Source organism: Epinephelus moara, chromosome 3 (assembly GCF_006386435.1).
Source record: "Epinephelus moara isolate mb chromosome 3, YSFRI_EMoa_1.0, whole genome shotgun sequence".
NCBI classification, from domain to species: domain Eukaryota; kingdom Metazoa; phylum Chordata; class Actinopteri; order Perciformes; family Serranidae; genus Epinephelus; species Epinephelus moara.
In genome coordinates this window covers 9,879,966-9,894,785 of record NC_065508.1, presented here as the reverse complement: position 1 = coordinate 9,894,785, position 14,820 = coordinate 9,879,966, and the positions used below count along the sequence as shown (strand labels likewise).

At 37.9% G+C, this 14,820-nt stretch overlaps 1 protein-coding gene across 1 annotated transcript in view; it reads left to right on the top strand.

Annotated features, from left to right (window-relative positions):
• Window positions 1-4,056, top strand: part of rad50 (RAD50 homolog, double strand break repair protein) — a 34,045-nt gene extending 29,989 nt beyond the window's left edge. The window contains exons 25-28 of the mRNA XM_050040978.1: window positions 525-610; window positions 717-859; window positions 1,079-1,212; window positions 3,118-4,056. Of these exons, the coding sequence (XP_049896935.1) occupies window positions 525-610; window positions 717-859; window positions 1,079-1,212; window positions 3,118-3,304 (550 nt within the window). The 3' untranslated portion in view covers window positions 3,305-4,056. The remainder of the gene's footprint in view (window positions 1-524; window positions 611-716; window positions 860-1,078; window positions 1,213-3,117) is intronic.
• The last annotated feature ends 10,764 nt before the right edge of the window (window positions 4,057-14,820 follow it).

The window sequence follows — 14,820 nt, the reverse complement described above, 5'->3', positions numbered from 1 at the left end:
AGCCAACGTAACGTTATGTCACCCATTCATTTGTGGACTCTCCTTTTTAAGCCTCAAGTTTGGCGCTTAGGCCATCACCATCTTGGCTTTTCGGAGCCAAAAGTGACTATATTTTGGCAAGAGGCTGGCACTGTGAAGGAGTGAGGGGTAGATCTGACTAAGAAGCTGAGGACACTATCAGTTGACATCCTGTCACTCAAGGCATCCCACCCTTAATTCTGTGTAACTTTAAGCCTTAATAAAATGTTAATAGATGAATATTATATAAACAAAATCACCCCCTGTACAGTTGTCATGAAAGGGGAAATTAGCTATAGAGACCAAAACTGTTTTGTACCAGGCTGTAAACATATTTCTGCTGTAAAGTTGAGCATTGGCTGTCTATGGGGATTCACTGGCTTTTGGAGACAGCCTCTTGTGGCCATTAAAAGAACTGCACTCTGGCACTTCCATGTTGGCTTCATATTTCAGCCCAGTAGGTTGCAGCTTGGTTTATACCTCTGTTTTCTTTTTGCTTTCCTCAGAACCATCATGAAATTCCACAGCATGAAGATGGATGAGATCAACAAGATAATCAGAGACCTATGGCGCAGCACCTACAGGGGTCAAGGTGTGTTTCACTTAAAAAAAAAAAAGCTGAATCTGTTGTGTTCATTGTATGCACAGTTCTCCTCCTTCACTCAGTGTGTAATCATTCTCCCTTGTCCGCTCGCCAGATATTGAGTACGTGGAGATCAGGTCTGACGTGGACGAAAACTCGTCTGCTGGAGTGAGGCGGAGGGTTTACAACTACAGAGTAGTGATGGTGAAAGGAGACACAGCTTTGGATATGAGAGGACGCTGCAGTGCTGGACAGAAGGTACCAGATAAGTTATTTCTATATTAGCACATACTGTATATCACAGAAAACCCAATCATGTATGTGATAAAAAAAGGTACAGTTTTCTCCAGTGAATCATTTTGGAAGCAAGTGGAGTACAAACGTCTAGCTCATACAAAGCAACTTCGCAACACCGGTTTGGATTTTTTTGTTTGATTAATTTGTGTGTGTCTTTCAAATCTGGCGTTGTGTGTCTAGGTGTTGGCGTCCCTGATCATCCGTCTAGCTCTGGCAGAGACCTTCTGTCTGAACTGCGGCATCCTGGCCCTGGATGAGCCCACTACCAACCTGGACCGAGAAAACATTGAGTCCCTGGCACACGCCCTCGTAGAGTCAGTACACGCACACATGTTTTTGACTTTAAACTTGTGAGGACCCTTATTGACACAATGCATCACTCAATCTCTTATATTGACTGACAGTCATGTCTGCATGCTATAACCCCAACTCTTACCTGAAACCTGTAACTATTGCTAGCCTTAGATCCATATCTTAATCATGAAACAGAAACATGAGACATTTGAAGAAGTGAGGATTGACCCAAATGTTCTCACTCTCAAGGTATTGAAAATAGGTCTCAAACACTCTTATGGTTCTCACAAGGGTAGAGGTACAAAACACACCCACACACACACTGACTTTGCAGCATGCAGACTCTGGTTCAAAAGCCTCTTCAACTCATCTTCAGCCTTGCTTTAAGGCCATTATTACCGATATACTAATAAACTGATAAACGGCTGCTTTCTTACGGTAGAGTTGGGCGATAATACGATAATAAGGTATCCTGCGGTATCTAAAAATAGCAACGGTATCAGTTTCATTACGTCATTAAACAAAATCTGCCACCCATATAGGCCTATGGGGGCCTGATATAATATTAAATATAATTTATTTAATGCCTAAATTATGAGTGCTTGTCCAGCACCTATGTATGTGTGGTTGAGTTTTCAATTTAATACTAATTACGATTTAAAACTAATAGTAAGCTATAATGTTTCTCTTATAACTGCCCTTCACTGTTGTTGGGAGATGACATTTGATAAAGTTTTTGGATGTGATATCGTCACGTGACAGCTCGGACGTGAGAAAGAGAAGAAAAGATGGCAAGCCGCGCATCAAGCCAGTTGGTTGCAAAAAAAACACAACTTCTGCAAGCAGCAGCAGGTCCAGTGGCCATCAGAGTGGAAAAAAACACAACTTCTGCAAGCAGCAGCAGGTCCAGTGGCCATCAGAGTGGAGGAGGGAGAAGCGCAACCCGAACCACTGAAAAACAGATGACTCTGGGCAGTCTCCTTCAAAGAAGAGCCGATGCGTTGGCAGGTCCGGTCGGCACCATACAGGAGCGAGCAGGAGCAGAGATAACTGCCTGTTGTCGCAAGCCTGTTATTCAGGGAGACAAAGACGCCCTTCTCTGGTGGAAAAGTGATGGAGCCAGGCGTTTTCCTCTGACATCGGGGGTTGCCCGAAAGTACCTGTGCATTTGTGCCACAAGCTCTCCATCAGAGCCGATGTTCAGCACCGCGGCTGAAGTTGTCAATTCACTACATGCCCTGCTCCAGCCGGAAAAAGTAAACATGCTGTTTTTTCTGGCGAAAAACCTTGAATAGTTTGGAAGCATAGGATGCTGCTATAGTTATCATTATAGTTTGTTGAAATGTCATTTTCAATGAGGAGTAGCCTGTTCTGACGGACAGAAAAGTTTGGACTTGGAGAGGGTGAACTTTTCAAACTAAAGGTAGGCTCTAAAAATAAACCAGCAAACAGTATTTCCCGTTGCTTTCTCAGGATAGGATTATATATGCCCATTTTCGGTTATGCCTTGTTAGTTATTGTTCTGTTTTTCTTATTTGGTAAGCCCTAGTACTGGATGCTGTAGAGCTGTGCTTTTAAATTATTTGATTTATGTTGATAGATTCTAAAAATAAACCATCAGACAGTACCCGTTGCGGTCTGAGGATACGTTGTATAGCATACATATATTATGTATATTATCGTTACTGCCTTTGTTATTGTTACTTTTTTGGAAGTGGACTGTAGCCCACAGACAATTTGTTGTTATTTCATTCGGTTTTGGTGACTGCTGCATTTGCACTTTTTTAAATATTTATTAATAAAAGTTGTTCATGTTGTACATGTTTTGTTGTTATTTTTCAGTATTCTTAGGCCTATGTAATGTTTGCCATTCTGTTCATCTAATTCATGTTCGTTTTTTATCTCCTCTTGCTCACTCTCCCCAGAATCATTAAGAGTCGCTCACGCCAGCGTAACTTCCAGCTGCTGGTCATCACCCACGATGAGGACTTTGTGGAGCTGCTGGGGCGGTCCAGCTACATCGAGCACTTCTACCGCATCCGTAAAAACCAGGACCAGAACTCTGAGATCACAAAATGCAGCATCACGTCCCTCTCATCTTATCTCCACTAAACAGTCGAGACTCTTTACACTCCTTTGCAAATGCACAGTGTCTCTTGATCTTCTTGTTTTGGGCAAAATGAATGTTCAGTTGATTTAGTCAAACAACAGTAATGATGATAATGTATGTCTGTGTGTTTGAAGCAAAAATCCAATTTCAAGTCACTCGTTCCATTTGGAGGTTGGAGAGTTAACTGATCTGCAAATACTTAACCTACCCAAACCAAAGAGATTCATATACAAGTAGGCTCTCTTTACATATTACATCAACACAAAGGGCAATCTCTGTCCTGTCTTATTCTCCATCCAGCTGGAAAGACATTTCCAAAAACTCTTTCAAAGTTTAGTAGGTTGATAATGTTCCTTTTTAATGTCACCGTTCAATAGCCTAAACTTCAGCTGTGCTTTACACTGTGTTACAGCTTAAATTCAACCAAAAAAGTATAAGGCAAAGTACCTACAGAGTTCATAAATAATCTGGTGCTTTTCAGATGTCTTGTTTAAACGTTCTTGGATGATATCACAAATCAAAAACATTTAAAAACAAACTGAGAGTGTCCATGGTATTGACCACAACTTGTTGATAAAGTCTTGCACTGGTGTTTTTACAAAGTGTTCAGTAGGCACCTGCTGGCCAGCAGTGGCAACAGAAGGATGTGTTCTGCTAAAAAATGTTGGTTAATATTGCAGTTAACAGTTGTAATTCCATGTTTGCCACTTTATAAGATCAACATTCTCATTAAATCTCTTGTGAAGGACATGGGCTGTTAATTAACTGTCTCTTTTCACTGGTGTAAGAGAATCATAGCTCAGTTGAGGTGATGTTGCTCATCAACCACACTTTAATCAAACCAATCTTATCTCACACATACTGCAGACTCACAACTTTTTTTTGTAATGAGGGGAAAAACGTGTCAAAACGCGTGGGCGAAGCAAATATAAATCTTGTGTTCTCAGCCAAGACCTCAGAGCAAGCTGCAAGCTCATAGTTGTGTGATCAGTTCAAACAGTTGTTGAAATAGCTTCCTTCAGAGGTCGACCATCAACGAGCTAGTATCACGAACATGATGATGCTTCTGCTGGTATCCGCTGCAGCACTGCTGGTCAATCTGGCTGCTGCCAATCCTACTCATCGCAAGCTTGAAGATAATCTGAACAGTATAATCGACCTGGCAGAAAAATACAATGAAACTCTTGTAAAGGTAAGAACTCATCTGAACTGTTTTCTTGCTAGTTAACTTGTTATTTTTGCAACACTTTCTATTGTGTTAAACCTTTATATGTTGGAAAAAAAAGGCTGCCTGAAGTAGGAAGTTGCCTAATTTTTTTCTTATGTGCTGCAGGAATTCTTTGTTGAGGATGTGTCGCACTTGGTTGAAGCTGGATGTCAGGTGAGAAGAGTGTTATGTCCTTGAAATATTGTTGCTTGCAGTTCAAGTGCTGTGAAGTTTGGCAAAAGGAATGTAACTGTTGCAATTAGACAGTAGCACAAGTACTTTTTCAACATATATTTGTGTTGGTCTAGTGTCTAAAACTAATATATTCTTGCTTATATTCCATCTAGGACAAGTTCTTCTGCAAAGTGTATGATGTCCTGCACAAGCACGAACACTTCGGTAAAAGGAAGGAAGGAAAGGAAGAGAAGGAGCTTGTGAGAAACTTGAAGATATTTCTTGATGGCAGCAATGTAAGAATTCCCTCTGACATCACAATTGCAAAGTGAGAAAGTCAAATCTGTGTTACGCAGGTCTAGAACACCACACACACTGTACTTTTAGATAGTAAAAGCAAATGCAGCGGCAGTGTAGAGTGACATATGACAAACTGTCATGAGGGTAGTGCACTGAACCAACTTTATTTCTTGTCTTTCAGTCAAACTGTACAGAGCCCTTAAAGGAGGTGACATCTAAAGGCGAGAGCAGACCAATACCCGCACTTGTGGAGAACCTCACGGCCTGTATCCGGCAAAGAAACCTCGCTAGGGCCAAAAAAATCCCAACCCCTGCGCCCTGAATGCCTCCCAAGCCTGCGACCCAACTGTCAGTGGAGCACTTGAGCCTTAAGTGTTTTCTTTTCCCATGTCAGTATTTAATTCAAAAATGAGATGTTAACATTTTCAAAAAGTTGATACTGATAATGGCAAAGAGCAAAGTATTTCGGGATATGATTAGAAATATGGAATGATCTATGTTTATTTTATTTTATGGTTTGTTTTTTTGTTTAACAGGTTTCTTTGTTAGCAGTTGTTTTTGTTTAGGAGCGACTGCACAGTATAATTCTAAAGATTGATCGAGTCATCTTCAAACAAATTCATATCTACATTTCCTCGGCATGACTCACAGCCAGCACAGTTCCAGACAAGACAACAGTAAACCGTAACATATTCAAATAGTAATTAACTGTCTGGTTAGCTGTTTTTAATCAGCACAGCAGTGACTGTAGTGACTTGATAAAGGGTCTACACAGCTTTTCAAGTAGAAAATTAAAAGTGAAAGTTGTTATTACGCAGATCTGAGCACTATCAAATACACCTGCATATTTATTTTTTTTTTCCATTGTATTTAAAATAAGTTAATGGATTTAAGTTCTTTTATATATTTGAATCACATATTTATTGTAATCATATCACACAGCATTGAAATAAGTGTTTAAAGAAAAATAAATCATATTACCCATGAGTGGAGTGTGTAAGAAAATGATTTGTGCTACATGGCCTGTTTATTAACATTTAAAGAAAGATTCTTTTACTGCGCTTATTTTTACCTGTAGCGTTAATTTTGATGATGCTGTGCTTTTGACAAGTCATCTTCTCTCTTTCAGTCGTTCAAACAGCATCACATGCCTTTGACCTTTTACTATATAAAACAAATAGTCTTAAAATGTGTGAATCACATTAAACTGCTGAACTGAACTACAGCTTAACCTATATTTATAGTCCCAAATTCAGTTCTGTTTCACTTTTTGTGCATTTTGAGAATTGATTTATTTTTGTATTTGTTTACTTTTCATTTCTTTGAATGCATTTTTGTGGCATTGACCTTAGATACCAAGTGGCAAATTTAACTAGATATTTGTTGATTTCAAGATAAATTAAATCAATATGTTTGTAATCAGTTTATGAAAACCACTGCAGAATTAGAAAAAATATCATTTAAAAAAGGCCAAATGACTCTTTGGGTTTGTTTAGTGCTGGCTGCTAATCCAGCTGATTGTTTGATCAGTGAAATTTTTTATCTATGTGTAACTGTTGTACTAGAGAACTACTTTTACCACTTGCCTTGGACAGCAATACAAAATGAACACAAGGCAGAGAATGTGATTTAATGATGTTACCTCTATCATCCAAGATTGTTGTCCCAACGACTAGTGGTCAGTTTCAGACATTTCAAACCAATGACTTGTGTTTGTAGCTTGCCTTGTAACAACAATAAATTACTTTATTGCCAATATTTGTAGGCTTGATGTTGCTGTATTTCTTCCCTTTTCCCTAGCGACATACAGAAGGTTGTAACACAGTATCTAAAGAATAATCACTTTATTCAAGGTTTGATCATCATGAGTTATAGTTGTATATCAGCAAACATGCTTTTTTATTTTTATTTTTTGCTCATTGACAAATACTGTATAGAATTAAATAGTTTTACTTGTCGTGCTGTTTTCCTTGAAGTTAAATACCCTTTGTGTCGGAGTTCGACACAAAGGGTATTGTTGCACAGGAAATTATGTAAATAAGATAAAGGAGGTTTGATGGATTGATAAGTCTTGTTCTGCTTCCTCTGTCTTCTGTCTGACATGTGGCAAACCCGTGGCCAGGTAGTGTTTCAGACTGTGTTTGGTAACCAGGGATCCAGGCAAAATAATACGAGGCTGCTTGGTGGCGAGTTGAAAGTGACTGGGTACACACACAAAGCACAGAGAGTGGGAGGCCCAATGGTGGGTGGCATAAAATGAAGTCTGTATTTTCTTGTGTATCTGGGATAACCAGCATGAAGTAGAGGTTACACTGTTAAATCTTGTTTCATTTCAGTTTTCAACCAGAGATCTGATTTTGAAACCATAAATGGAAGCAGTCTTATGCACAGTATTTTTTAGCTATATTTTATAATTCTAGTTCTCCTTTTAAACTTAAACTGTCAGCTGTAAATATAAGGATCTTGCTTAATTTCCACAACATGTAAAGTCATCATAAAGTGATGTAAAGTACTAACATTTTGCAAACATAGATCACACTGCAATTATAGACATTTTTATATTTACCGTACCCCATAATGATATTGGAAAACAGAACATGTTTCTAACATTTTCTTCCCCCGATTTAGAATTTGTGTGAGGTGGAGTTCTCATGTTTCATAAATGCTGCTCGGTGTCCTGAGGCCTGAGTAGGTTATTATTCTATGTTTCATTTTATTTTGGTGTGTTTTTCACAATGATGCTAAAATTGGATCAACTCAGGTTCACCCCAGTCCAGTTTGTATCCAGAGCTTATCAAAACTCAACTGATAGGAAGAATGTGGTGTTTGTATATCTGAAGAGTAAAATCCTCAAAACATATTGATATTTTAATGATTCTACATCTGATAAGTAAAGAAAAAAATCATCAGCATATAAAGATATTTAATGATTCTACATCTGATTGGTAAAAAGTACAATCGTCGGCATATAACAGTTCAATGATTCTACATCTGATGAGGAAAGAGTAATATCAGCAGCATATAAAGATATTGTAATGATTATACATCTGATAGGTAAAAAGTAAAAATCAGCATATAACAGTTCAGTGATTCTAGATCTGATAAGTAAAGAGTAAAATCATCAGCATATAATGATATTTCAATGAATCTACATCTGATAAGAGTGAAATTGTCTGCATATAAGGATATTTTAATGATTCCACATCTGACAGGTAAAGAGTAAAATCATCAGCACATAAATATAAACAACATTTTTTATGATGCTATGCATGATAAGTAAGGAGTAAAATTGTCAGCATATGATATTTTATAATATCATATGCTATATTTTGGTTGTTCTTCCTCTTATATCACTGACTGGTTTTATTTTTTAGCATTTAGTTACATCAAACACTATAGCTGATTTTTTGACAGCCATGTATTATATCTTGGTTTAAAGTAACCAGAAATTAAGCATGTTTCCCTATTGTATAAGATCCAGTTGTACCCCACAGCAGACTTATGAATAAATGACAATTCAGCAGCAGTGACAAACCGCAAAAAAAACCCCATCCATTTATACAACACTCATTCAAGAAGAAATGAGAAGAATAAATCCATTAACTTCTCAAGTAATAAAAAATAAAATAAATAAATAATGCTAGTTATAAGCTATATTATAAAGATATGTTTTGAGTCGTTCTTTAAAACTGTCCATTGAGCCAGCAAGTCTAATATTTAAAGGCAGGGTGTTCCATATTTTGAGGGCGTATTAGCTAAAAGAAGCATCCCCAAAGGTTTTTGTTATGACATTAGGAACAGTTAAAAGAGCAGCTGTGGAGGATCTCAGGGTTCATGGAGGGACATAAGGTGATAGGGATTCTATTATATAGGATGAGGCGATACAATTATGAGCCTTAAAAACCAGAAGTTTTAAAATAAATTTTAAAAAACTTGGAGATAGTGTAGGTTATGTAAAACGGGAGTTATATGATCGCTCTTTGTAGTTTTTGTTGAAACCCTGTCAGCAGTATTCTGAATGGTCTGTAATTTTGTAGTGGCAGTTTTAGGTAGGCCAGTGTGTAGGGCGTTACCATAGTTCAGATGACTCGAAACAAAGGCATGAACAAGCTTCTCAGCATCTTGCTGGCTCAGTAGAGGTTGTACCTTAACTCTATTGTGTAAATGATAAAATGCAGTTTTGGTTAATGAATAAAAATGAGCTTTTAAGTTGCGATCAGAATCTTAAGTTACACCGAGGTTGTGTCTGTGTGGCCAGATGACTCAGTTTAATGAGAACAAGATCCCTTTCATTTCACATGGGCCAGTTAGGGGAATCTCAGTCTTATCTTCATTTAGCTTGAGGAAGTCCTTCCTCATCCATTCATTGATGGCTGACACACAGTCAGTTAGATTATTTGGGCCATCTGGCTTCACAGACATATACAGTTGTATGTCATCAGCATATGCTGAATCAGCTTATGACTTCAATTGTGTTGACTTACTGCAGTCATATAAAATAATTCATTTATACATTTATTTATTTATTTCAGATAATATTGTGCTTATTTCTTATAGCCTGCAGCAGAGTTAATGACAGCATGTAATGATTATTGTTAAGGTTTAAAAGTTAAATACGAGCAAAATAAAATCGGCCAACATCAATGGAAAATTTGACATGACTGGACTTTCAATATCTTGACAAACTCAAATTTAAATCCCACTGTCTACCTTTGGCCGCAGATGTAAGGTCCATGTAGTCAAGTCTCGCCACAGTATATAATTTAGGTAATTTTTTTTTTTGAAGAAGAAGCTGCCTCTACTATTGATTCATGGGTTGTTGTTTTTTTTAAATTGATGATTGATTAATCATTACTGCCTATACTTTATGGCCATTTCCTGTCCCTTTTGCACATAAACATACAAAAATAATGTGCGTTTGGAGGCAGCTAGTCCATATGTATTAGACCTACTGTATAGTGCTTTGTGGTAGTCATTGCATTTCTGCAGTTTAAAAAGATCTTTAAAAAGGTCTTAATCCTTGTAATATTCAGTGTTTTGAGAACTGCTTGTTGTCACAAACTTCCATGCATGAGATAACTTCCTCATAAAGCTTTCTGCTTTAGGGCCAACAGTTGAAATAGCAAGATATTTCATGCTAAAAGGAAGGAAATAATACAATGGTTTGTCATTTTGGTTATTTTCTCTTTATGAGGTCTTAACATTATGTCGCTGAAATACTGGTGTGAACACAGTAAATCATTTCTAATATAATTTCAACTAATTTTCTGAATCTCTTGGGACTTTTCAGTGGTGATTGCTCCACAGTTGAGCAATCACCACTGAAAAGTCCCAAGAGATTTTTTTTCTGGTATAGAACCTTATAGATTGAATTCAGATAAACATACCTTGGTTTTGGTTAAGTTTCTCATCAATCAAACCATAATCAGTCACATCTTATCTCCTACCATAGACCAACGTCATTGGCTCTGTAATGGAGGGGGAAAGCGTGGTAACGATGAGGGCAAAGCAGTTATAAATCGTGTGTTCTCAACTAAGTCCTCAGAACAGGTTGAGTAATCAGTTTAAAGGCCTTTTGAAATAACGTCTTCTGGAAGTCAACAGCCAACAAACTAGTATCATGAAGATGCTTCTGCTGGTATCTGCTGTGGCCCTGCTGATCAAGCTAGCTGCTGCCAGTCCTCTCAATACTACAGAGTCTGAAGTTATTCAAGAAACCCTGAACAGGATGTATGACCTGGCTAAAAAGTGCAGTGCATCTCTATCTAAGGTAAGACCTTATCTATAAACTTTTTTTCTTGCTTTGTAATCTTTACCATTTATTGATGCAATATCTTCACATCTTTATGTCTACATATTATATAAAATTATGCCATTTAAGTAATTCTTATATGTACTGCAGGAATTCTTTGCAGAAGATGTGTCACATCTGGCAGAAGGCAGCAATAAATGTGGGGTGAGTAGTGTTATGTTTTTTAAACATAAATAGAGTGTGTTTACATGGTGATGAATAAGTGGTTTATGAAGCTTGTCCAGGTTATGATCATATTTGGGATTTAGTGTTCACATGAGCACAGAAAAATCGAATTACTGATATTCCCTGTTAACATGATAAATACTTGTAACCTGGTTACCAATTACTTTCAGAAATTGCTTTAAAAAAGGTAATATAACTATCTGTCTTAAGTTGTGTTTACTTACCTTTTCCAAGGCAATCAGTTTCCCACATTTTTTTTATTAAGATGTCAGATTTTACATTGCATTTACATCCACTTGGCAGCATATCTGCTAATCTCTTCTGCTCCGAATGCCAACAGCGGTCTGCTCTGAGCACATCCACTGTCTCTTTTTTTCCTTGTCTCTCTTAACCATAGACTCCATACATAACGTTATTCCTGAAAGGCAGCACGCTACTCTGATAATACTGTCCTTCACTTCACCAGTGCCAGCCTGTCACTGTCACACTTAGGACAGGTGAGCAGCGGATGAGGATACACAGCCTTTCATTACCAAAATCCAAATCTCTTGGTGTTTCTCAAAGTCAAGGATCCTTCCTTGGTAGGGCAGGTCCTTCCAAGGAAGAATCCTACAGAGGCAAGGCAAGACTCCTTCCTGGCATTCGGTGAACACACATTGGAACAGGCTAGTGAGTGCCCCCAGGCATGCGTCATTAACCCTCTGGGGACTGAGGGGGTTTCATGGTACTGCAACAGTTTTGGCACTCTCTAATGTTCTACCATTTGAACAAATATAAGCAGTATTACGTGTCTTTTAGGAGCTCCGCTGGCACAGATTTCATTGAAGAGGCCTTGCCTTCAATTCCAGCAGAATTGTGGTCACTTTATACCCGTTGAGGATACATACATGCATCCTTGAAAATTCTCTGAAGGAAGGACAGTCCTTTGTAGAATTTCAAGAATCCTTGACATTGGAACAGTTCTTAAGCAGGATTTGATGACATAGCATCCTTGAATTTCAGCCATTTAAGGATCCATTAAGGATCCTCTTTTTCTTAAAAGATCCAGTAGCACCATTGTTTGTTTTTTTGGTACTTCACTTAGCTGAAGCCACACCTGGGCAGGTAGGCGTTGATGCAACCGTATACTACTTTCTTTTGGACTATTTTAGGTACAGTAGTATACTCGGGTTTCTCATAAACAGGGGAAGATCTTATGTGGTTTTCTGAAAATGGGATAAGGTGTTTACATGCTCACACTAATAAAAGGGGCACACTCATAGTTAGTTGTATTTCATATGATGCATATTTTTTTTAGAGCTCCTCAAAAAAGAAAACAAGTATTTCCCTTTCTTCTGTTCTAAATGTGGCCTTTACACTGCCACTATTTTTGATGAAGTTTACTAAATCCTTTATATTGTAATTTATGTAGTTTGTGGGCTTAAGAAGATCTGATTTTAAGCTATGATTTAAAATAATTTATAGAATTATTACAGAGGACAGGGAGTGTCCTCAATAGAAAGCAGCCCACATAAGGTATAGGAAAAAAAATCAATGGCCATTTCACACAATTATATATTTGTGTGGCTGGTTTGTTTTTATAATTAACTAGACATTGTTTTATGACATCAAATCTAATATATTTTGGTCTCCTGTATAAATTGGCCATAACAATAATGTATCTGCTCCAACATACAGTTGTGCTCATAATATTCTTGCTTATGTTCCATACAGGATAAGTTCTTCTGCAAAGTGCACCACATCCTGCACAATTATGGCCAAGACTTCTGTAACGGACGACACACAGAGGAAGCTGTGAGAACCCTGAAGGTGTATAACAACGACAGAAACGTAAGAACTGGGAGCCAGTTGTGTTCGACTGACATATGTGACAGTAGAGAAACATTTATGAAGTGCTGACCGTATTTCTTTGTCTTTCAGGTAACTTGTGAAAAGACACCAGAGGGGATGACAAATAGAGTTGGATTGTCCAAACTGTTGGAACATCTCATGTACTGTGTCCAGCATCGAAACACCAATGGGGGCAAATAATAGCAGCCCGTGAATACAAGACCCAACAACAACCAAACAAAGATGGGATATTTGCAAACAAAACTGTCGACCAAAAATGAGCAACAGCAATTAGAGAAATTCAACATGGAAGTTCTTGTAGTCTCACCTGAATGCTATCAAATACACCTGTTTATTACTTTTTATTGTGTTTAACATAAATTATTAAGTCACAGCTCTTAACTATATTTGAAAGGCATATTTATTGTATTTAACATAAATTATGAAGCTATGGATGTTAAATGTACTTTTATTGTATTTATATCACTGCACTGACATACAATTGTAAGGTGTTAAATGAAAAATAAATCGTATTCTTCTTTAATGAAGTGTGTATGGAAATGCTTTGTGCTGTTAATGTTAATCAAATTGTACAGAAAAAAACTGACTAAATATTTATTTTAATTTTAGTACTGTTTTTTAATAAGAATCTATTTTTGGCAGACCCCACTGACTTATTGTTTTATTCAGGGCCTTTAAGCTGCTGACTCACTTCAGTGTTTTTGAAAATGTGTCTTTCACAAAATCATAAACATGACTAAAGTTCACCATGTAGATAATGACATAGATACTTATTTTTAAATTTCTTTAATACATTTTTATTACATTCAGAATGGATTGTGCCAAGATGGTTATAAATCATCGAAGCAGGATACAAAAATAAAAACAAAACCCTGGTTCTAAGGTGATCAGTTGATCATTTAATTTTCAATAGGACCAGGGGGAACCACTCAACAAAATAATTCATATGTGTACAGAAATAGCAATGCAGAAACGTTTAGAAGTTCAAATGATTGCTCAAATATTCATGATTCTGTAAATCATTCAGTCCCCGAAGAACTTCTGAAGAACCCTGTTTTCGTGGAGTGCACTCAACCAATCGGTGCGCCCCAGAAATACATTTGTGTAGATGGTCTCTGCCTGGCTGTGGTGAGCTGGTTGCCTGACTGACTGAGGAGCTCTCTGAGAGAAACATTTTTCACCACTCTTTTCCCCCTTGCCTTGGACAATGTACCCGTCACTCAGTGACTTGATGCAATGTGAGAGCTATGGGGAGGCTTGCTCTTGGTGGTGGTTGGGTCTCTGTGTGGCGCTCAGCTGTGTGTATGTGCGCTACTGAACCGTGGCTCCCTCATTACTAAATAAAGAGAATCACTCTCCTTTTCAACAGCGCTTTTTATAGAACTGTTGGAATATTCTCAATACTTTGTATACCCATCCCTCCCTTGCTCGTCTTGAAGGACTTCAAAGGACAAATGAACTCTCAGATCTGTTTAACATTGTGTAATGAGAGGATTAACCTCCACGTGCCATGTGCCCACCACACTGCATTTTCTTGTAGTCCATAGACTGATAAACTCATTGGTGAAGTATTCAGAGACTTTACTCACTTGGAAATCCAGACCCAAATCTAGAAAGATTTAGGGTCTGGCCATGAGTAATGAAAATGGCCCAACTCGAGGGGCGGCACCAAGCATGCGTTTGTAAATATCACTCCACGCAATTGGATAACACTACGACCAATCAGAACAATACACGGGGTGGCGTATACGCTTAGCTACCAGCGGAGCTAACTGGTAGATTAGACTCTTGCCTTATGCGGTCGGCAAAACAGCAAAAACGTCCTTCTTGCAAAGGAAAGACTCGAGCGCCGTCTTCTGTTCCTCTTTTAGAGAAAAAGCCAAGTCTAACTCGTTCATTGTAGCGGCCAAAGCTGTTTCAAACAACTGGTGTTCATCTGTAGCCATCTTGCAATGTTTACTGACTGATTCCGGACTTCGTCTTCACAGCGCTGTCGTCATCTGTTTAGC